Here is a 23937-nt window from a genome sequence, read left to right on the forward strand (position 1 = left end):
ACATCTCACCAGTGTCGGGCACTCTTGCAGATGACCTACCCTACTGCGTCGCTTCCTCCAATCCCTACATCTACCCGCCCTGGGACCACGTTCCCTCGTATCCGCATAGAACCCCTACCTAAGATTATGAAGCCCTCCAGGCATGTCACCTGCCGCCTTCTGCGCTGCAAAGCCCTCACCAAACGTTTCTCCTTTTTAGATACGCCGGGATCGGCAGTATGTTTTACAGACGCCAGTCATTTTTCCTCTACGGAAACACGAGCCGCAGTCTTCTTACGCCACTCGTCGCTGGTTTCCGCACAAACGCCTTTTTTCTGCCCGCAAGACGCCACCTCCCAAGAAGAGCACTCCATCGTTTTTTTCATAGACCATGCTGCTCTCACAACCTTTACCGAACACCCCACTTACATCTTCACAGATTAGCAATCCGCCATCCGAAATTATTTATGCTATACCGTCAACCCCTTTTCTTCTAACCTAGATACTGACACTCTTAACAGCCCTCCTTCTCACCTCTTTGTCCTGGTATGGGTACCTGGCCACGCTAACCTGGACGGCAACGCAAGAGCAAACGGGCTTTCTCGAGATCTATCTCCGGGTCCGCCTATGCTCTGGCCAACCTAATACCACCCGTCTTCCACTCATCTTCACGATCGTGCGACCCGTACATTCACTCCTATGATCTATCGCCTCGCCCGCCAAGTCTACCGTTCTCCAGACCCTCGCCTCTCTGGCGCACACACCGTTCTTCTCCGCCGGTCTCATACCGGCTCCCTCCCGTCTTATCCCATTCAACATCGCATACATAAGTGCTCCAGCCCCCAACCTGCCCTTATTGCGGCGCATGCCCCTGTATCCCACACTCCTACTGGGTCTGCCACCCCCGAATCTTCTCCATTTTCTAAACGTGCTGAGAAAAATTTATCCAACTCGATATGCACACGTATGCCCATTGTGCCATCAAGAAAACCCACGCTCTACCACACCACATGGGAGTGCCAAAGCACAACGGCTGTCCCCAAAATCATAAACCCTAATAAGGAGAAATGGGAGGCACTGCTGGCCAGCGCCTGCTGTGAAGACCAGATCGGTCTGATTCAGCGGGCACGCGAAGCAGCAGAGGCCGTTGGAGTCCTGGACCAAGGGTGCCACCGTTGCTGACCCCGTTGGGAACTGTCGCACGTGGCACGAGCCCTCGGTGGAGTGCCGCCAAACCACTAAAAAATATAAATAAACGTTTTTCCTCCTGCCTCTCCTGCTCCTCCTCCACCCTCTCCCGCATCACCTCATGGGACACGTGATGGCTCCCCCGCACGAAACAGACGTTCGGGTCATCCAGGAGGCTATCTGCCTTCATATCCAGGTGTCCAAGGACATTCTGGACTACTGCGAAGACAGTGACGCCTCAGCTTCTATCGTTTAGCTGACCTGGACTTAGGTGGGTGACTGGGCAAAAAATGTTTTCTGTCTGTCTCCGCTACGGAGCCGTACCTTCCTCCAGGACGCTCTCGGCTGGGCGTGAATGCCCAGGAGATCTTCGCGCCCAGCTTCTTCAAACCCCTTCGAGCCAATTCGAATAGCAGCGTCGGCAAGCCGCTGGCGTTCCTTTGGGAACGAGAGTATCCCACAGACCGACACCAGCGCTATCGACCAGCGCCCCTCACCAGCGCACCACTCCTGTACGACGAAGCCATCGACCTCGACGTCAGCATGAACACTCCCGAGCAAGATATTTTAGTATAGGGAGTAAACCGATTAGGTTACCTTGGATTTTCGTTTTTGTTTGTTCTATTTTCGTCTCGTCAATATCTGACGAGATATTCACTTATCTGACATCCCTTATCTGACATACCTTGCCCAACCTATTTTCCATGAGTTAAACTTGAACCTGCCGCATCAATAAAACAACCTGATTTGCAGATAGTTAATTCGCGAAGCGTTTTCCCACGAAACCTGAGTCGAAGTCAATCCGAAATCTCAACTGCTTCGAGCGTGTCGGAATGGGCCCATCAAATGGACATTCGCTTCATAACGCGAGGGACCTACGTTGAATTCCGAACGCGGGGAGTGTTTTTACCTCAGACGCTTGATGTGCCTTCGGTTATCATCATCATTGTTTTGTGAAGCAGACTGGCAGAAGTTGGCTTTCCTGTACGGCGTTTTGTAAAAGGGATGGCGGCCATCAGAAAGGCATAGACAGCTTCGCTTTAATAATTTATTTCGCGAAACGTTTGACCTGGATAGTCTGGTTTCGTGTGGGGACTGGTCAATGAGTGAGCAATAATTGAGTCGGTAACGTTCATTCGAGTAAGTTCTTAGGACCTGGTATAGTCAGTTAGGCCAGCAAAGCAGTGAATAGGTCGATCACACCAGCTAAACCTTTCTAACTTATACTTATGTTTCTGCGACTGAAACTAGCCCTCCTGAGTAGATACAGTTTTCACCTGCAATGCGATCCGAAAAATCCCGGTTCGTAAATCACAAAGAGTGGGGCTGCCTTTGATGTAGGCGTTCAGAAAAGGGAACGACGCTTGCAGTGGGCTGTTTACGTGCGTTTTAAAGGGACAGACGACCGATTTTTGTCGCGTATATGTTCTCTAGCTCATATGAAAGACAGCGTTTTATATAGCCCGGTAACAACAAGCAATTTTTAAACAAACTGGCGGAAATAATTTTAATTTGGCAGCAAACTTCCTGAAATCGGAAGGGTGGCTGTTCGTAGTGTCGAAACTTGACACTACAATATGTGTCCCTGTCACGTGACCTGCAAACCTAGCAGCTACTGTAACTGCTGAAACGTTTATTTACGTATTGAAAACCTTTTAACACAAGTATTTGTACAAGCTTAAATAGTATATGTATTTCTAAACATTACTTTGAAAATTCTAAAGACACGCCGCCCGCCGCCGCTTAGTTGCTCTCAGTGTGGCTAACTGAGCCACCATGCCCAGAATCAACGGCAGCGTTCAGTAAACAGACCCAGCGAAGAAGCTTTGACGATTCTGTCTGAGTCAGGGGCGTTTTTTCTGCCCAAATATTTGATTTCCGTCTCCAAATACGCCAACGGCAGCTTTAAAAAAAAAAAAAAAACGTCGCGCCCGGGGTGAATCGAACTTCCCGCCTCCACAACGTGAAGCCAGATTCTACCTATCCTCTATCCCAACAGATGGCGCATTCGTGCAAAATAGACCCTTGCATTAAGCAAAACACATAAAGGAACAGGAAAGCCTGCGATTCACACTTTTGTAGCTGGGAACAAGTTTTTAAATAACGTTTTTTATTTCGCATACAGACAAAGTATGTTGCCGAGCTACCCTATATCATGGTTGCCAGCATTAGGTTTGGGAGGGACACGTACGGCTGGTAGATCAGAAAATTCGATTTAAAAAGTTCTAGAGCGTTATCAGCAAAACCATTTCTCGTCAAGGTGCTTTAAGTGACGCCCTTTCATTTGGGATAGAGAATATATACGCGACAAAAATCGGTTGTCTGTTCCTTTAAAGACATACGATAAGAACGGCGGTTATAGCCTTAGGCATGGGATTTCGACACGTTGTCGTCAAACGACGACTCTCGTACAAACCCTCCAACAGCCGCGCTGCAATGTGGAGCGTCACTGTCGGACAAGCGCTTACAACCAGCCTAGCAAGTGTTTGGTTCCGAGCAGGTAAGTAGGTGAAGGACCGCTTTTCAGATGGAGGCGAAAAGCAAAAACGCCTCTGTGTGTGAGATTTCGGCGCACGTTAGAGATCCCCAGGTGATCAAAATTAATCAGGAGCCCTTCACAACGGCGCATCTGAAAGCCCAATTGTGGCCTCTCTGAGTCTAACCCCGAAATTTCAAGTTTTTTTAAAGAAAGGACAGCTCACCTTGACGCAAAAGCAGCAGTAGTACTTGACGATGAAAGGGTGCCTGACGACAGAGGCGACCACTTTGTCCATGGCGGCCTGTTTGTGGCGCGAGAAGCGGTCCGTGTTGACGAGCTTCACCGTTCCCACGAAGTTCGCAGGACGGAAGTTCACCTTGTACACGGCCCTGTACAGTGAACGAAGATGAGGAATTCGTAGAAACATTCAGGTGACGACATTGTAAAGTGCGAATCTGCGTACCAAGTCCCACGAGCGCACACAAATGCACGTTTTAACTAAACGGAGCAGAGCATCAGCAAGGAAAAAGAAATGCAAACCACCGTACCAAGAGTACTTGCTTTAAGGAAAGTCTGCGATCATCAGGACACGAAGGCAAAAATGAAAGATTCCGGAAAAACAAGCACGAGAACGAAAGAGTGTGAAAAGAACATCGCCTAATATATTGTACCTGCCAAAACATAATAATAATGGGCTCTTTTGACACAGCTATAAGTTAATTTTTTAAAAACGTAGAATAAACACAGAAGTAATTTGGAAAAAAACACAAACTAGAAGTGTGTCAACAAGATTAGAAAGGACTATCTTATTCAGCGCCCTCCCGCTATAGGGGAAAAAATAAAAAGAAACAAGAACAAGAAGCAAACAGTAAAACAAAAATTAAGAAACCACCACCGTGCAGCACCTTGTATTTCCTCTAAATGCGTAATTGTTCATGGTACAACGTTTTATAATACTAGCGTAAAAGTTGGCCCGTTCTACGAAAACAAAACAAACGCCACAAAGCATACCCCAATTTAGCATACTATAGCTTAACACGGCTTAAAACCGACAACAGAAGACTGATTTGGCTAATAGCCAAATCTCGCGAGAACATTACAATACAGACAAGTGGCGCAAACATCTGAACGCATCAGTAAATATTCTCAAAGATTCGGTACAACTTTTTATCTACCGAAGGTTTGTTACACTACTGGCCTCATTTCTCAGTTAAGTCGCTGTTTATGATGATATGAAGTGAAACATCAATAAATATATTCGTTTTGCATATTCATGAAGTCCCACTTGCATACTTCAGTATACTTAAGTGTGGGTTCCCGCGCAAATATGTGGATGTACTCGGGCCATGTGCCGATACGAATATAAAATGAGTGACTCGCCAAAATTTACGTGTAACTGAGCTCTGAAATGCTGAACAGAATGTGCAACTGCGCAATGCACAACAGGTCCCACTTGTTCTGCCACATAGGATGAAATAACACAATTTTGTGACTAATTCCGCTTTTCCACATGCTCGCTATAGCTTCCTAATTACGTCGTTCACAATTTAAAGCAGAGACGAAAGGTGATGTGATGAAGAAACTTCGAGCAGCGCAACAAAAAAAGAAGTCTGTGCTGTCGAAAGCTGGATGTATACGTCCAATAAAAATTTACATGGAATTCAATGGTGGGACACCAGCTTCCCGAAAACTCCTGCCATGCAAACTAAAATATTAAGGGCAACCCTGCCGTATAAAATATCCCTCCGCATTGTATGCTGAGCGAAGACTCTAAGTCATTTAAAAGCACATTAGGGGAACCTGCCCGGAAGGAAATGAACAATGGGCGAGACAAAGTGCAGAGCATAAATGACTAACACAACGTTGAATTCGTCCGTTGAAGCACACAACGTTGAATTCGTCCGCTCTTGTTGAGCTAAACAACACCGTGTTTGGTTGGGTACGGGAAGCTAAAAAATAACGCACCCATTTCAACGCGGTTACGATTCGGAGAAGTCCGACAAGATAAAATTGTTAGTTTGGCTGCGCCGAATACAGACGGCTCTGCGAATGCAGCTTAATCTTTTCTTATAGAGCGTTGTCCAAACACCACAGCGGGTATGTGCTACTCTGTGGGTATGTGATACTTTGCTGTACTAAAAGAACTCGGGCTGCGCAGGACCGGAGTAGTCGGAGTTCAATGGGAGAGGCCTTCGTCCTGCAGTTCACCTAAATAGGCCGTTGTTGATGATGATGAATACAGCCCTGAGGGTACGCGTGCCTGTGGGTGTTAGCACTTCGCTAGAATAATAGCAGACAAAGTATGTCCGCTATGCTATTATGAGTACGATTAAGTGGAGCATGCGGGGGAGCTTAAACAGAACGCGATACATTGAGGGCTGGCGGCGTCGAAAAGTATCGATAGCTTGAAGTATACGATGATTACTTTATCAGAATAACAGCCACAAGTGTTATGCGACGGAGTGTGTTTCGCTATGAGGTCTTGCGTTGTGCAATACATATGTGCTTTCCTGTGGTTATGTAATACCTAGCTAGTATAATCGTCTGACCTGTCGGGTACACGCCCGAGCTTTGGCCAAACACTGCGTTTTGATGTCTTACGGTGGGAACCAATTCTTTCTTTTCTTTTCTTTTTCCATGCTCCCCCCTCCCATAACTAAAAAGAAAAACCTGGGGAACAACACCCGCTCCAGCAACGCTATGGCAGGTTTTCAGCCAATCAAAAATAAATGAACAGGGGTTATACCACAAACATACTTTTTGTAGGAAAAGCAAAAAGTATGAAAAGTAACCTCAGCTTCAAGTGCAATGACTGCAATACTTTTTCCAATAAGCACTGGTTGGCTTCAGACGGCACATCGTGGCATCGTGACGTTAGGCCTAACGTCCAGTGTCTGGGTTTACCGTTTGTTAAGTTGTTAACCTAAGGGTGAACACTGACCACACTCCAAGCAATATCATATTGCACGGGGTCCCTAATGCACCGATTGGCAATGTAAGGCTTCAGAATGTGCTTGACCACAATGTGCGACGTTTAGTCTAACGTTCTCTAACCCTAGCATTGAGTTCAACGACTTGCTAAGCGACGTCACGCATGTGGATTTTGGCTGAGCAACGTCCCACTCAGGTGACAGTTGACTCTAGACCGAATCGTAACGTTAGGCCGACGTCTAATCATGGCATACCCGAGTCGCTTCCCCCCGCTGCCGCACATCGACCTTTGCGCAAGCACCTTATAAACGGCAAAACACGGAGGCTTCACTGAGAGTTCCAGTTCCACTTCCTGAAATTCTATGAGAGGAACCTAGATTTATTTCAATCTCGCAATGCTGGTTTCTGTCAAACAGGACTTACGTAAACAGCATATAATTTTTGGAGAAGAGTTTGTTAGTGTCCGTTACTCTGACCACAGGTGGTTCACATGTGTGGGGTAATCACGGGAACCACACAGCCACGTACCCAAATCCGCCGGCCCCGAGCATTTTCAAGTTCTTGAAGTCACGCATCCGGGGAATGAAGGTGGTGAACTTAGGTGGTTTCTGGTCACTCACCTGCGAAAAGTCCGGGAACAATGCTTTGAAGGCAGTGCTTCGGCAGTAAAATACACTCAAGCAAACAAAAAAAACCTCAAGCCAGAATAATCCATGACTGTAGATCTAGACTACAGAAAACCTATTTTCGACAATGCAATCACCTGTCCCGGATTCTTCATTTCTAGTCCATTACACCCTGCGAATATCTTCAAGGAAAACAAGTGTATTGGAGCGAACCTGTGCTCCCCTCACAACTCAAAGAATACACAGGCGGCGAAGCAGCAGTCAACAAAGTGACGTGCGTAGGCGAGCGTCGGCAAGTCGAATACCGTGACGTCTGCTCTACAGGCTTTTATCTTTCGGCGTGAGTGTTTCTCGAACCGTCGATTTACATCCAGAACATTGCAGAACTAGGAAGGTTATTCTAGGCTGGTATCGTTAGTTGGATACACTCTCCCTATCAAAGGAGATAACACGTGCGGCATAAAGAATGGAACGCGCGGTTCACTTGGTCCACGGATAACGCAGGCAACCCGGCCCGGCGCAGCCGGTCGGCAAAAGCATAAACAAAAAAAAAGCAAAATACATGGTTCGCGCCAATATATTAATCACAAGCAACACATTGCTTGTTCAGTGATAACTCCGCGGCCTTCAGGAAGCAATCGCAGAAAGATGGCGCCAAAATTACGTCACCTAATTTGAACTAAGGACACAGCCAGTTTCCATTCTCTTCCCCACCCACACTCCCACCGCTGCGCAGCCGATTACGCAAACGTGTGCGTTAGCATTGAAACAGGCGACAGCGATGTATATCTTCTAGGTTGTACACATCGTTGGCTTCGTGTGGTGCGTGATTCAAGAGATGGCGCAGGGGAGCCTAGGGCGCGAAGTTTGAAACTAAGCTGTACAAACGCTGCTGATAGGTCCCAAATGTGGCTGCTTTGTCGCCTTGTGTTGTCGCGACCACGTGAGCAGCAATTTTGAACTCGGGAACAAAATGCCAAACAAGCGACATAACCCAGTGACAGATATTGGCCTCGCATAAAGTATTGTAAGAGTTGATTCGGTTCCCCTTTGTTGTTATTTTCGTTCCCTTCTGGATGATGAAGAAAAGGAAATTCTTTCTTCTTGGTTACATGACATATGGGTTGCCCAGAAAATACAAACAATCAAATGTTAGCAGTTACGCCATTTTGCAGTTCTCAAATTGCAGTTCTTACGTGTCTTGCGATCTTGCGCATAAATCTGTTGTGATATAGTCATGAAAATTTCTTACATGTATTCAAGAACTGTCGTAACAGTTGCACCGCAATACGGTGAAATGAGACTAGTATTTTCGACAAAGAGAGCGGGGTTCCGAATGACAGTATCAATCACTCTTTCATTCAGCCGCTATTCAGCACAGCCGCGAGGAATTTATTCAGTGAAATGTGTTTATTTACCGAAACGCGGTTTTGCAACCAAGTTACTAAATTGATTCCTTTGCACGTTATCTGTGGCATGCGTGCGCTGAATGTGTTGTTGGGAGAATGTCGAAGCTGGAATTGAGAGTGGGCTGAATATAGTTCTCTTTTTTTTTCACGCCCACTCCGGTTGAAACAGTTTTGGAAGCAAGCAATTTCTCGTGTGAGCTAATTTCTGCATAAATCAGCCATACTTTCTCGAACTTCTGGACAATGGAATCGCCGATAGCCATCCAGTCGGTAGCAGGGACGTCGGCGAGCCTTTCCAGAGACGTGCCGACCTCGCCAACGATGATTGTCAGCTTGCGCACGGTGGTGCCGAGCTCTTTGGCGGCCTCGGTGCTCTTCTTCATGCACTGCGATTAGAAAGAGTAGAAAATTTCGCTGGGAAAAGACGTTGCTATATAGAGGCATCACTATCGGCAGTGTGTAACTCAACTCTCACAAGTTCTAGAGATTCTTGTGCACAGGTTGTTGCCCAGATAATGGACCCCTGCTGCTACCCACTGACGTCACGGGTTTAGTTATTTGCCGCAGCGGCTGTTTTTAACAGCCAAGCTGTTTAAGAAATGGTAATTTTTCGTGTAGGCAGTTAAGAACACCAAGAAATAGCGGAGCGCGCGCGTGAGCACGGGCCTCACGGCGGCCGCACGGCAGTTAACAAAACCAAGAAAATGCCTAGCGCTCGTGTGTGTGTGCCTCGCGACGACCACCCAGTGTCTCCTGCTCACGCTTGTCAAGCAAAGCATACACACATAGGGAGCTTGGGCAGCATTGGCCAAAAGCCAGCGTTCGCCGTAATCGTCGCAACACTTGCTCGGAACGAGAAAGACTCGCGCGTTCGCCTTAATCGTTGCAACCCTTGCTGGGAACGAGGAAAACACGTCATTGTGTACGCTCCTCCAAGGGGGTTAACAATGATTACCACTTCCCCAAAAATGAAACAAGCTCAGGTTGTTTCCGCAGCGAAGTAGTAGCAAATCGTCTCCAATCATGGACTTTAACCTTCGTCATTGTCGTGAAGGTTTCGTACAGCGTCGCTACCTTCAAGTCCTGCGGGTTAGTGTGAGCTTCCTGCATTTTGTTTTAAAATACGCACAAAAACGGCTCAGGTTTAACACTTTAAGCCTTGTTAGCATCCAGCCCCTCTAGCAAAGACAGTGCGCACAGTTATCGTGAAACTTCGCTCTTGCTTGAGATTTCGCAGCATGCCCTCTTGCTATATATACTGGATGATAAAATTCATCCCTTCATTTTGGCTTATGAGCACGCACAGACAGCTCAGCGGTCGTGCCATCGATGACGAAGCTGAAGAGCCAGGACCGCAAAAGCAGCTCTTTCGTGTGTGTGTGCTTCTTGTCTTCTTCTCCTCGTGCCCTTCGTCTCCTTCGTGTCCTCGTGCCCTCGTCTTCATTCCTGTAAACTTATTCAGCGCAGTGTTTCCACATAGCAGTCACTAAACCCTAAACCGCACGCAGATATGCACCAGCCGCCTCTGGGAAATAAGGCGCAGGATAAACAGTCGTTTCGCCACCGCCTAGTCACGTGGCATCACAGCGCCGAAGTTCCGAGAAAGCGAAGCGGTAAGAAAGGAAAGGTGCAGCGCGCCCACCGGCAGCTGAACGTCAGTACGACGGGATGCATGGCCTTGAAAGGTGCAGCGTAGTAGATGAGTTATACTCTATACTCTACTTCACTCTACTATATGCAACGGTTGGTACACTTGTGCCATTGCCCACGGCTTCCGGATAAGCTCTTTCCGTGGTTTGACTACATTTAAATGAGTAGCACCTGAACAATGCATCTGTTAATCACTTTTGTTTGTGGGGCTCAAACAAAACATTTCTATTAAGCGTGACTGGTGAACAAGGATTGAAGTAGATCCAACCCTTTCCATGGCCGGTTGGAGTGCTAAGGTTGAAGGGTTGTTTTGATATACAGGGTGATCAAAGTTAGGACGACAGATTAAGACGACAAAACTCTTTATTGGGAAATTTCTACAGTTTTTGAAGAAGTTGTAGCTGAATCGCCGTCACCGCCTTTTTTAGGTGGAGTGGCCCGAATATGGGTGGTTTAACCAAGCTTAACTTTGTCTGAGGCACGTGTTTCTTCGTTTTGCCTTTGTTGTGCTTGGCGCCGCTTGTAAAGCTTTTGAAATAGTGTTTTGTTGGATGTTTTGTTGTTGTTTCATCTTCCCTTCGCCAATTTTTCACGCCGATTGAAAACTAGAGAGCCTTTGATTCCTTATTAAATGATTCGCATGAGTGCCTGCGAACTTACATAACCAGGCTTCTGTAAATGTAGCTTCACGGCACTTGAGCGATACATTGCAGAAAGACGTATTGCAAAATCGCAAACCCCTGTTAAGTATTGTTCACTAGACTAGACAAAGGCTATATGGGAAAGCAATCTTTACGAGACTAAATTACTGTATTGCGGGCTTGACTGCTTTGTGTCAAGCCCCGGTGATGTCGGCTTCAGTTCTATACGGAACGCATTAGAGGAAGCACATTTTGCATGGGCAATATAACGTTACGAAAGTATAATCTCGGGCCTTTTTAAAGCGAAAGCATTTTTTTACTGGGATTGATGGCTTTCAGTCAAAAATCTTTAACAGCCCTTCCTAAAGAAAGTTAAGAGAAGCACAAAAGATTGGCATCAAAACTGCGTCACATTTGTCAAGAGGTTCGCTAAAAGGGCGTTCAACCTTCGCGGAAGGTGCGTGCAATCGATCGTCAAAACTTCAATGACCCAAAGTGCAAACGAAGAACGAGTCCATGCCACGAGTTTTCGCGCGCTATGTAAACGCATCAACGAACGATCTAACTGTCTCCCGATACGTGGTCTATGAGATAATGGTAAAACTATTGTAGCCCTTCTTCATCATAGATGCATGCATCGGTTTATACAGAAGAGTTCCTCATTCTCGATTTTCCAGAAACCGTTCGATACAGTGGTAGTCCGGTTTCATTCACGCGCCGTGCGCCCAGAAACAATACCAAAAGTTTTCGATCGACCAACTGATCTATGGGAAACCTATTAGTTCTTTTCCAGGACATCACCGGTCCGATTAAGAAAGCTTTCCTTTTAAGAAGACACTGCAGTGTAGGAAGACTGATTCGTCGCTGTTGCAAACCAGGCTTGCGTAGCGTGCCCAACCATGAACTGCGCGCCAAACATCAGTGGTGTGCTGATGACAGTGGGTGAAAAGCGAGCCTATAGATGTCTCAGCTTGTATTTCTGCGGAGCCGAACTGCAATTGACGGTCCCGAGATGACCGTCCCGATGTAGGGCTCCACGCCTACTGAATTCGCCTATTGAAGAAACAATTTATGTACATTGGCAAGTTTCCGAGACTTTGATTCCACGGAACAATAAAACCGTAGGGGTGGGTTTGGATACCTTTCATATCGGGGTTATGACGTGTGTCATCGGACCAAAGAAGCTTATGTATCTGTCAGATATTCTTTGTATTTTCGCGTTTCTCTTGGTGGCAAGCACAAATTAGGTATTGCCGGTTAGAAGCGGTAAGTTTACTACGTTATATATCCCTCTCTGCCTATTCCCCCACAGAATTCTCTGCCTATTCTCCCACAGCATTCCAATATCCGCTGAGTGACATCTGCAGCCATGCAGTTTACTTTCCCAGTATGACCTTTGAACCGTAGGGCTTCAGGAGCCGAATATTTCTCACATATAAATTTGGATGGGTACAATCAAAGTCCAATACAATGTGCAGAATGTTTTCTGTTTCCTTTCCACAGACCACACAAGCCCCGTCATTTTTTTGGTTAGCTTCCCCAAAAAGATCTTCGTTCGCAAGCAACATGTCCTAGCCTGAAAAAGAAAAGTGCCGTTTTTAAATATATCACAGAGATTTTCTTACTTACTAAACCTTACCTGCGCTCTACGTCTCTAGCTAATAATGTGTTTTATCTAAGTTCTTTCCGTTTATTTGTTTTGCCTCTTTAAGTATCTTATCTGTCCTCGCTTCTCCACTTATCTTTACATATTTCAACGTTAGACTTGTAGTAATGCTTATCCATTGAGTGTTTGCACTTTTTATGTAGCGGTACATAAACACTGCAGCAGTCAATTCGCGTGGATGTGTTCGTTTAGGCTTCTCATTAAAACATTTTACTACGAGTGACTCGAACTTTAAACCACGCCCAGTCCATGTCTCCCTTCACTGCTTCCTTAGTTAAACACTACGGGTGCCTAAAGCCAAGCGGCCCACCATTTTTTAATTTACATCTAGGCGTGGTCGGACACGATATTTTAATGAGAGCAGAGTTGTCGTTTCTCGCGCCCTTTGAAAATACTCGCACTACTTGGTATTTGTTACAACCCTACATGGCGCTATGCTCCGTGATAGTTGCGTTTCTTTCTCCCTTAATTTTTGGTCGCTCCTTGCGAGTTGTTTCATCTTTGTTCTTGTCGATGCACACTCGGAATTATTTGAGTTTCTCGGCTACGGGTAATTCGCAATTCGACACTGCTAGTACCCTCAAAATACGCTATCATTAAAAGCAGCATTAAAGGATGACACTTTCATTAAAAAGAGACGCCCACAACGGCGCCAACGGCTCTATGAAATTACGATGGAACTCCAAAGCTGCCGCCTAGTGACTCCTCCTCTTCCGAAATCGCGTCAGAGGCCTATGAATGTATTAAAATGGCGAACTACGTTTCTGTGAACAAAGTTTTGGTACAATAACTAGTGGCGGGTACTCGTGCACATGTGATAGTTTGAGTATTACAACAGCAACAAACGTAACGACGATGACGACATGACAGGTGCTCTTTTGCATTCGCCTCCTTGGTAATTCTGTTTTTGCCCTCAAATTGTATATGTCAACAAGCTGCGGGCAAACACCATGCCTCCCTGAAACGTCACATTCTATATCGTTTTAACTACCGGGCGCCTATTGTGCTGAGTAGTTCTGCAGGAATTGGCAGCGTACCATGCTATGGAGGCCGACCAAGTTCTCGACCATGTCGCGGACGTCCTGGTAGGTGATGACTTGCTTGTTGAGCCTGAGCAGGCACTCTTGGGCGTGAAGGACGACCTCCTCTTGGCAGAAGTGGGACAACGGCTCGCGCGTCAGCGACACCTTGCTCTCGCGCTTGATGAAGAACTCGAGCAGTACCATGGCCGTCTTTGGAATCTGCACCGAGGGGATGGAACCAGTGGTGAATGCTCAGATGTCCACTCGCTAAATCCCATATGCAGTGTATTCGCGGTCGTAGAGGAGGTAACACGAGCGAGGAGATTGGTGTAATTCCGCGTGCCATTCTGAGCGAGTAGCCTTAGCGTTCAAGCAGTTAGTGGACAGACCCGCTTTAACAACGCATAATAGCAATACTGACTCTCTAGAGTATTATGGCGGCCTTTCGCTGTATTTGAAGTTTGAAGTTTGAAGTTTATTTATTTCCATAAACGTACACCGTTATGGCGGAAAATAGGGTAAAAAGTTGCACTCAGCAACTAGACGGAGCCCTACATCCTTCACGGTCAGAAACAACAGCGGCGGGGAAAACAAGAAAACCCAATACATAGACAACAGCTTGTTGATTTCAAACAAAACTAGCACCAAAAATACAATATATTCAAAACTACAATAGATAGTGATGAAAAGAAAATATATCCAACAAACCGCACAAAAACAGCAAGGAACTATTCCCAAACATCATAGTCTTTCCGAACAAACAGTTATAAAGCACAAATTTAGTACACAGTTAATTTCAAAACCAATATATATAAGCCCATTCAACAACTTCGGAAGGGTATACCCAATCATCTGCAAGGTGTAGTTAGTATGTGGGCGAGGCCCGTGCCAACGTTCAGACAGTCTAGTTAGATAGGGCATATGATTAATTTGGAGATTACTTATCAACGAAATGTGATTAGAATTGTTTTTGGTTATAGATTATATGTGTAGGCTAAGCGGTACTTAAGAAGGTCCGGAATCTTAGATAGACAAAGTTTACTAAACAAAGGGGCAGTAGGAGCATTGTAACGTGCATTACATAGAAGCCGAATAATTTTTTTCTGTAGCAAAAATAACTTTTTTTTTAGTTGCAGAAGTTGTGCTCTACACGAGAAAACAATAGCTAAAATTACTTAAAAATAGTGAACTGTACAACAGTAACTTGACTTTATACGGAAGATCACGTACAGAATATACCATCCCAACTCTGCGCGAAAGTTGCCCTGCTAGAAAATTTCGCTTTGTAAGCTCCATAAATTATCCTGGAAGCTTGAAACTGTAGTCTGTCTGAGAGAAGCTTTCTGTTTGCGAAATGTCGCAATAAACACTTGATTTCACCGGAACAACTATCCAAACAGTAAATATCCAAAATTGCTGAGTGCGCTCTTACAGCGTGATTGGCTCTGTGCTTACGCGGCAATTTTTTCGCCATGGCTATGCAACTTTCCGTTCATTATTTTCTTCACTGCATATTTGCTAATGTCCCTAAATAACTTTCGGTTTCAGCAGCGTTATCGTTACGTCTGACTTTGTTGCATCCGTCTGTTTTTTGCGCGGTTTGTTCCTCAAGCAATTAGTGTTTGCACATATCGTTACAGGCAGAATCGAACATCGATAAGAAAAACTTTTTATCCCACGTCCATAACGAAGGATAGAACGGAATATATTCTTGCCACGTGTCTCCATTGAGACAAAACTCCTGCCTTTCTTTTTTAAACTGTTGTTCTACTGCTGTAGTATTTTCTAGTGTACGACAAGAGCGCCTTGAGAACCTTTCTTGCCGTATTTGTACGGCAACTGCAGATTGAAGCGCCCTCATACGTTCGTTATGATGACCCCCTAATAGAAAACGCATTGTAGAACATCCGTAGGAATCATATGTGTGTACTTAAATTCCTAACAGCTTGGGATCAATTCCCCACACCCCAAACGCCAATTCCCACCAGTCGTCTGGACGCGTCCGGGTTAGGGTGGCTTTATACATTCGCCTTTACTGCTGTATTGTGTATATAACAGAAGTCAAATCCGCGTGTTCTTCACAATAGTCTGTAAGCTGCCCCTTCTGTCTCCCTTCGAGGGCCTGAATTAGGACTGGTGGGTGATCTTGTCGGGGAACACAAATACAGCTAGACACGACGCGCGCCTTTGCAGCAACCATTCGCGTTGAATGGGGTCTTCTCAATATACAACAGGAGCTGCCAGCGGCGTAGATAGGGGCAGGGAGGAGGAGGAGGCGATAACGCAGTGGTCCCTCCAAAATTTGCGGCATCATCTACGCGGACGGAAGAGGGGGTCGGTGGAAGCTGGCGGGACCAGAGACTACAAGTGATATCAAATAACGACTACTGATAATTTTTCTGCGCCAAACCATGCACACATTCTAAACAACTTCAAGCTTTGCTTTTGTCACTGCGATCTCGAATTTTCCAGTGACCTTTAAGAAGATACTAAAACAAACGGAAAGCTATGTACAGTACACCCACCGAAGTATTATGTTTATTTTTTTAAATTTCAAGTGATTTCTTGTTTCGTACGGTATTCCTTTTTATTATTTTAACCTCAGTTTCTGTTTCCTTGTCAGGGTCCTTACCCCCCCCCCCCCCTCCTCGGGAAATGATATCTGGGTACAGCACCGGTCGAGCCAATCTGTCGCGGTCGCATATATCCGGACGGTGCGAGTTTCTTTGACCATTGGCATAATTTATAGCCGCGCTATTTTTTGAAGCGAAGCTTTGGTGTTCACACTGATGGGGCGAAAATGAATGAAGTAAAACAAAAGAACGCTTTTAGTGGCTGGAATCGAATCTTGGTCCCTCGCGTTACTAAGCTGGTGTTTATCCGATTGCGCCATTTTGACATGGGTGAAACTCGGTCCAAACTTAGGCGACAACCGTAGGTCTGTTCCGTGAAAGCTTCGCGCGTTCAAGCATCGTCGTCGGTATACGGAAGGGCGCCTCATTTTTTTAAACCGTCGGTTATTCGCCCACATCACAAGGGTTTCGTTTCTTCCAACATGGGAACCTAGCTATATCGCCCCCTCCCCCCCTCCCCCCCCCCCCCCCGACTGTCCACTTGAATAATTCACAAGCATAATGTGACATTCGTTTAAAAGCAGGTTTCCATTTAAATTTAAGATAAGCCAATCTCAAAAACAAGCAACGCATTTCATTTCCTCGTATATTGTTTTCCTTTTTTTATTGAGTTATAAGTTGGCTTTATATGGCCGCCGCAACAAAAGCGATAACAAAAGCGCGGGTTACTGGGTTCAAAAGCGCATCCTTTATACTGAGTACATTGGGACCCCATAGGTTTGCGGAACACAAAGCGCTTAGGAAAGTGGATTATGCCAGAAGAGTGCGACCGGGACACTTACGTGTGAAATTTGATTTGTGGTTGGTAAGCCCTCAACAACTTACAGCGCATAAAATAGCGTTATTCAGAACAGATAGCCAGCGCACACTAACACTAATTAATTCTCTACTTAGGCTATGTTCAGGCTACCGACGCAAAAGCCATATCGTGACCAACTGACGTAATAAAACGGCGTGTCACGCAGTTCGGTTGGCTGAGACGTGAAGTGACTTCACTCTTTAACGTTATTACGGCAGTTGCGGCAACAGTTTAAACCCGGCATTAGTGCCATTGCAGACACGCAGGGCTCGCGAGCGCACTATGTGCCAGAAGGAAGTAATGCAGTAAGACGTCTTTTTTTCGGGAAGTTTTAACGCGTAAGAATTTTTGGCGGAGTGCACAGTACACAAATGCGTTGTGTCTGCCGCAAAATGCGAATTTCGAAAAAAGAAGCACTTATCAGTTATAATTGTGCAAATGTGTTTCAGCCAAAGAAAAATAAGCAAGTGAGAACAACCGCAACGCAATTAAACAAAATAGAGAGTCGCCCAAATTGGGTATAGATATCCAAAAGTGTAAATATCTAATTGATAGCTAAATCTGGCTTTTAAATTAGGAATGACTCAAAATGAAGCCGCAGGATAGGAAAGGTCTGCGTTATCATTGCGCACTCGCGCTCATACCAAAATCAAAATCTCTACAAAACAAAACTGAACTGTCAAACGCGCAGGCGTTTATACAGCTGCGTCATACAAATAACTCAAAACAACAACAGAAACAACCACCACAAAAAAAAAAAAATAAAACGACGCGGTCTCATGCGACGCGTTCTTTTTTGTTATGCCACCGCAGAAACGTAAGGTTGCTAAAACGGATAGGTGGCGTAGAACTGTGCTTGACTTAGATAGGCATTATCCGCACGCGGAAATAAAGTATTTCAAGTCTTTGCATTACGCTCACCCTAGGATAAAGCGTGACCAGCATCTTCGCCGACGCTTTCCGCTTGTCGACGCCTGCAACGGAGAAAGGTGTGCGAATAGTCAGCAAGGAGCTTGAAACAATTTGCATGAAAGGAAAATAGAGTTTCTCTGGCTCAAACAAAAAGTATTTCTTGCCTCTTATTGCCAGCGTTCAGAACCATGGAATATCGTCTCTTAAAGAGACCCGGGAACACTTGATTCTACTTTTAAAGCAACGCTTTACTACTTTCGTCCAGCGGTTTCGCCGCGTATGCGCAGTTCACCTTTTGACCGCAGACACACCCTCTGCGACACACCCCTAGTCATCGCGTGATTCGCCGGGCCCGTTTTCGGCGCTGCGCACAAGGCTCCGCTATCAGTCTTTCTGCTCAACAAGCGGCGGCGGCCTCCGCGGTTGCGGGCGTTCAGCTGAACGGCAGCCGACACGCATTCTCCGCTGGGTCATCTAGAGCTACGTGACTCGTCTTGCGCCCGGCGAAGAGGAGCACCGCGTTTGGTGGGACTGAAAGCGAGGCCGAGCCTCCTGCTGTGAGCGTTGCACGAGAAAGAACGGCTTTGAGCTGTGGTCGGCAACACAGCTACATCAAAGGTTAACCAAGCGAAACCAAGACTCAACCATCCTAAGCCAAGCTTTGGTTTTCCATATCCAAGGTTGGCTGAGCTAAGCCGCAGCCATTTCTTCAAGTGCAGAGCACTTTAGGCCCTCGCCTTGTCGTTCTAGCTGGAACTAAGCATATCGCCACGGCGTTACGGTGTAGCCTGTCGTGGTCCCTTCGCCGCGGCGTAACCCAGAGGCTTCGAAAGCCAAGCGGCTATGCCAGGATATACGTATCGTGCCTTTAAGGTTCAGCTGGTTATTCTTAGCGTTCCTGGTTGTCTAGGATTAGCTGATTATCACGCTTACTGCTGCTTATCATCGAATCTAAATCCAATCCAAATCCAATCAAATCCAAGTCAAGCCAAGCCTAGTCAATCCAATACAATTCAATGCAATCCATAACTCCCGCTGGCGATGTTTCATGCAGGGGGCGCGCTAGCACTTCGAAAGCGGGAAATTTGAATTGCATGGGCTGGTAGCAGTAGGCAGATAACGGCGGTACAGGCCATTATGGCGAATCACTGCTCTGCCCTTCTGACGGCTTTCACATTGAGTGGAACTGCTTTAATTTCGTGAATCTTAAATGCTTTCAAAATATAGTCTTGTGCTTAGACACTGAGTGCGTAGAATAACGTCACAAAAGACATCAGCCTACACACCGCGGGGGCTCAGTGGCTAAGGTGTCGTGCAACTGAGCCCAAGGACACGGGTTCAATTTCCAGCCGCGGCAGCCGCTTTTCTGATGGAGGCGAAAAGCAAGAAAGCTCGTGTAGTCGAGATTTGGGCGCACGTTAAAAATCCCCAGGTGGTCAAAACTAATCCGGAGCCTTCCACCATGGCGTGCCTCATCGGCTGTGTATAGCATCGGGGGGTTAAACCTGAATCATCAAAACCTCAGGCAAAAATTACTGCTCTATGGCCGTCACGTAACTTGAAAACCTGCTGAATAGAGTTTTCTCTCTTTCCCAAGTCTTGGAGTTTTTAAGCGCTCCAAATACGTCATTACATAAATGTAGTGGCTATTAGCCTCATCTTTTATGCTGCAGCAATAGACGCATTCGATAGCCACTTCAAAAAAAGCCCCAAAGCAAAGCAGAAATTGAAGAGCATATTTGCTTGAGGAGCAAACCACGCAGTGCAGTTCCGTGCTAGCGACAACCATACGTTCCGCAGTGGTTCCGGATGCGAAGGAAAGATTGAAAGCTTGTATTGGCAGTGTTCCGGAGTACCTTTAAATATACCATGCAACAATGCCGATAAACGCGATATCGCGGCTTTTACAACAGCGTCGAAAGTACGAAGTGTTTATCGCGAACACGACACCCTTTGAACGGGAAGAGGGGGCGAAGGGGTGTAAAATATGGGAAAAACGCCGGCTTATTCGCGCCAGGGTCCGTCGTATCAAGCGTACAGCGTGCACCCGAGCGTCGTATCATTGAGGTATTTAATGCCTTGTTTTTATGGGGAGCTTGCCGTGACTGCGGTGATCCGTCGTAAGAAGCGGGTCGTCGTAAGTCCAGGAACCGTATCAGCGGGGTTCCACTGTATATCTTTTAGACGGACTGAACAGTCACGCTAAACATGAACCTACAGGAGGCCTAAATAACGTACCGATCTTTTCGGTTGACGATGTGGCGCTGGCGGCCATGGAGTTCCAGTGGTTGGTGTGCGGTTCTTAAGAATCACGGTCCACGAAAGGCCGGCCGGAGGCTACCAGTGCAAGCGATCGACTTGCCGCTGAGATACGGCCCCGGCCATTTCGTGAGTCCAGTGGGTATCAAGAAGGAGGGCGTCACTCGAAGCCAGCGAAATCCGAGCAGCTGTGAGCGTGGGCGACCGTTCTTCTTTCTCTGTAGTATGATGATGATCATAGCCAAGACGACAAAGAAACCCACTTACGACCGCTACTCTAAGAGCGGCATCAGTCCACAATGCCCATTAGTGCAACTATTGAGTATAAATAATTCGAAGAAAAAAAAAGTAAAATCGGTCGTCGTTGAACGCTTCCACCTAGCATTTACGACAGCTGACGCACGAAATTAATGAGAAAATCTAAACTTAAATCAAGAAATCGATCTTCCCATTCATCAGCTCATATTAGCGTTTCTCCCAAAAACATTGCGTTTCGTTGAGAGAAAGAAAACGAAAAAAAAAGAGATAGAGAATAATATATCTTCCCCTTCCGACTCTCCTTTGTAACGCCCAGTATTATTTTTGTTCCAAGGCACGTGGAGGTGGTACGTTTGGCTTGGGTCCCTAGCCATACGGATATCAGGGGCAACAAGCTAGCGGACCATTTAGCTAATCTCGCTGTTTCAGCTACCGTTGAATTCGGCGTACGTAATATGGCTCTTTTGAGATTAAAACGATATTGACATTTTGACGCTGGTTGTTCTGATGCACTCCTATATTCTGAGGAGCATCGAAATTTAAAGTTCAGGTGGAACGTTCATTTTTGTGGTTCTCGACAATGCGCGTGACCATCACCGAGCTGCACTGCAGGATTCCAAAGCTAAATTTTAATCTGTTTAGAACAGTGCTTTCACCCACGGAACTATGCGTGCGGAGCAAGGTCCCGGAAACAATCGAACATTTTTTCTTGCTGTCGCCGCTTCTCAGCAGCTAGACAACTGCTTTTGAAGGACCCTGTTGACCTTTTGACCTTGACTCTATCTTTTCCACATATATTATCTATTGGGGCAAACAATTGGGGTATGCAAACCATGATATTTATATAATTGTACTGAAGCCACCCTTTCTGTTTCAGGTCGCTTGAATTGCTGAAGGGTATTTATGAATGGGTGATAGGGGTTTTAATCGCAACAAAGTTTCTTTTACGGCCTCTGCCTTTCCGGAAATAAATTAGTATTTTGCGGTCTTCAGAAATTTAAACAAGTGATTTACCCCTTTTCATGTACGTTTCAAAAACTTTGAGGGCATCATCATCATCATCATCATTTAATAATCGAGCGGGTGCGGCACACGCCCCGCGGAAGGCATTTCTAGTCCGCAATCTCTTGACTCCATCCGGCTGTAATTGTTCGGGTCACCAGGTTGAGCTGGGTATTATACCGGTCGGGTCTTGCCAGGGAAGCCCTCCACAGCTCCAAGGAGCGGTTGAGGAGCGGGAGCACATCTGGAGTGCGTTGTCATGCCCATAGTAGCGAGGCAGAGTGGGGACAGCAAGCGCAAAGGAAAATGTGTTTTGTGGAGTAGATGAGGCGGAGGTGTTCATCAAGAGTGGCCTCCGGGCAGTAGCTCCCACCAGGGAGAGGCACCAGTGTGGTGGTGGGAGGCTCCAGCGAGTTTGACGGCAATGTACGAGCATGTCTGCGAAGCCAGTAATGGGATAGGGTTAGTCCTGTGTGGGTGGATATTGGCCATAGTCGAGTTTCGCATGCAGAGTATCGAGTGTGCGGCGGAAGCCGGTTGCATTGCGCGGATGGCGGCGTGTCCATGTCAACGCGCCCTAAAGATGTGGATGCCAGGGGAGAGAGAGAGATGAAACTTTATTCTGCAGCTCAAGTCCCAGCCGCGGAGTTATGAGTCCTCGAAGGAAGGGGGTGTCCCATGGTCCTCCGACGGTGATGCCAGGGGGGATTGATCAGCTGGTGAAGATGCGTATGGTTCACGAAAAGGTGCGGCCAATCTGGTAGTTTTGGCAGCCTGACTGTGAATCTGTAAGAAAAAAATTTCCCCGCATTTCCCCGAGGGGAAGAATGTGAAAGTGCGAATGCACGAGTTGAATTCGCACGGTTCGGTAATGTTCGCGAAAGAGAGATCACACACACACACACAACTACAAAGAAAGAAAGATGCATTTATTCACAGACACCTATTTGTGTTGTCGTTGTACTTGATTGCTAGAGCGGATCTCAGCTTTGAAATTTCGTGTCAGTACTCCTTTAAGCGGGTGCATTAGCCCTTCTCACGCCCGATTCCTGGCCAATCCCCCACGTGGGTATGTGCCATGTCAGCGGTCAGGCAGCGCGCGCCCATCTCCCCCCGTTGCCAAGGAAGACGAGGAGATTCCTGGCCAATCCCCCACGTGGGTATGTTCCATTTCAGCGGCCAGGCAGCGCGCGCCCATCTCCCCCCGTTGCCAAGGAAGACGAGGAGCGCGCGCACCCGCAGCTGTTGCTATGTGGACGGACGGCGGTCGCCGGAATTCAGGGTCGCTTATAAAGTGCATTCGCACTTAAAAGTAAATGCGTCAGGGTGGCTGCTGGCCGCTAGGGCAACGCACCTATCCCCGGCGACATCGGTGGATATTGCGTTCATAATGGCGGCATTGATTTATTGGCCAGGGTGCGTAACTACACAGGGTACGTGGTCCGCGCGACCGGTGTAGGGGTAGCACCCGTATACACATATGTAGAGCAGCCGGGTCGCTTCCGGAGCGGGCGGTCAAGCTTTGGGCACGAGAAGCCCGTCGGCCAAGGTTCCCGGGCATATTGCGGGTGCTTGGTGCTACCCGGATGCGAAAACAACAGCCTCACATGGTTAAAATTCACATACAAGTAATACCAAGACACATCGAAACACGAACAACGGAGCACGTGGTTTTCAGCTCGTGCCCCGCATCCTGGAGAGGGGCCGCGCATGCGCAGTAGAAGGAAGTTGCGAGAGTTCGTGTCCAACCGCGGTATGGAAAGAGCATCGTTCTGCGTCTGCGCATGTTGATTTGTCCCATCACAGCGCTTGGTTCCGGTTCCCGCTACCATCCCATAATTTCGTCGTGCGCGGCTTCATTCTACGGAGCGACGATGTTAGATGGCGGTATTTTGCGCCGGAAACCGCACTTGTTGGCGGCTGTCGCGAATGGGTTGCTTGACGAAAGCTGTCTTGAAGGTTACGCAGTAAACCAGAGCCAGTACAGATTGTGATTTCGTTTGCGTAGAAGCCGCGTTTTATATTGTGAAAATTGTTGCGTCGCCTTAGAAGACCGAGTAGTGCTCGGGGTACCCGAAGGGGCCATTGAATCCTGAGTGGTCGCCCTGTTTCCGAGGTGGATAAGGTCTGAGGAGGCGTCTCCAACTGTGAGAACAATCAGGCGGTTTGATAGGAGGTTCGCGACGCAGTCACATGGTCGTTGTCCGTGTATTGTTCCGGCTAAGGACTGTAGTACTTCAGTATGTGCCACGTTGTCGAATGTCTCCTCCAGGTCCAGGGCGAGGATGGCTCTTGGGAAGAGGCAAGGGGCTGCACCTAGGATGTCTTTCTTAAGGGGAATCAGCATGTCTTGTTTTCCAAGGTTCTGGCGGAATACGACTATGTTTTGGATCTTTCCTGCGGAGTCCAGGTGTTGAAGCCTTACGAGTGACACATGTTAAAAGTTTTCCCACAAGCGAAGTGAGAAATATTGCCGTGAGGTC

At 46.9% G+C, this 23937-nt stretch overlaps 1 protein-coding gene across 1 annotated transcript in view; it reads right to left on the reverse strand.

Moving 5' to 3' along the window:
- LOC144180736 (uncharacterized) overlaps window positions 1-17989 on the reverse strand; it is a 55008-nt gene extending 37019 nt beyond the window's left edge. Inside the window, exons 1-5 of the mRNA XM_077709007.1 lie at window positions 17945-17989; window positions 13607-13810; window positions 8837-8998; window positions 7106-7197; window positions 3870-4035 (exon numbers count right to left, since the gene is read on the reverse strand). Coding sequence (XP_077565133.1) covers window positions 3870-4035; window positions 7106-7197; window positions 8837-8998; window positions 13607-13810; window positions 17945-17968 — 648 coding nt within the window. The 5' untranslated portion in view covers window positions 17969-17989. The remainder of the gene's footprint in view (window positions 1-3869; window positions 4036-7105; window positions 7198-8836; window positions 8999-13606; window positions 13811-17944) is intronic.
- Window positions 17990-23937: the final 5948 nt, after the last annotated feature.

The sequence above is a fragment of the Haemaphysalis longicornis genome, unplaced genomic scaffold (genome assembly GCF_048455015.1).
Source record: "Haemaphysalis longicornis isolate Haplotype H1 unplaced genomic scaffold, Haemaphysalis longicornis Haplotype H1 scaffold_4, whole genome shotgun sequence".
NCBI lineage: Eukaryota > Metazoa > Arthropoda > Arachnida > Ixodida > Ixodidae > Haemaphysalis > Haemaphysalis longicornis.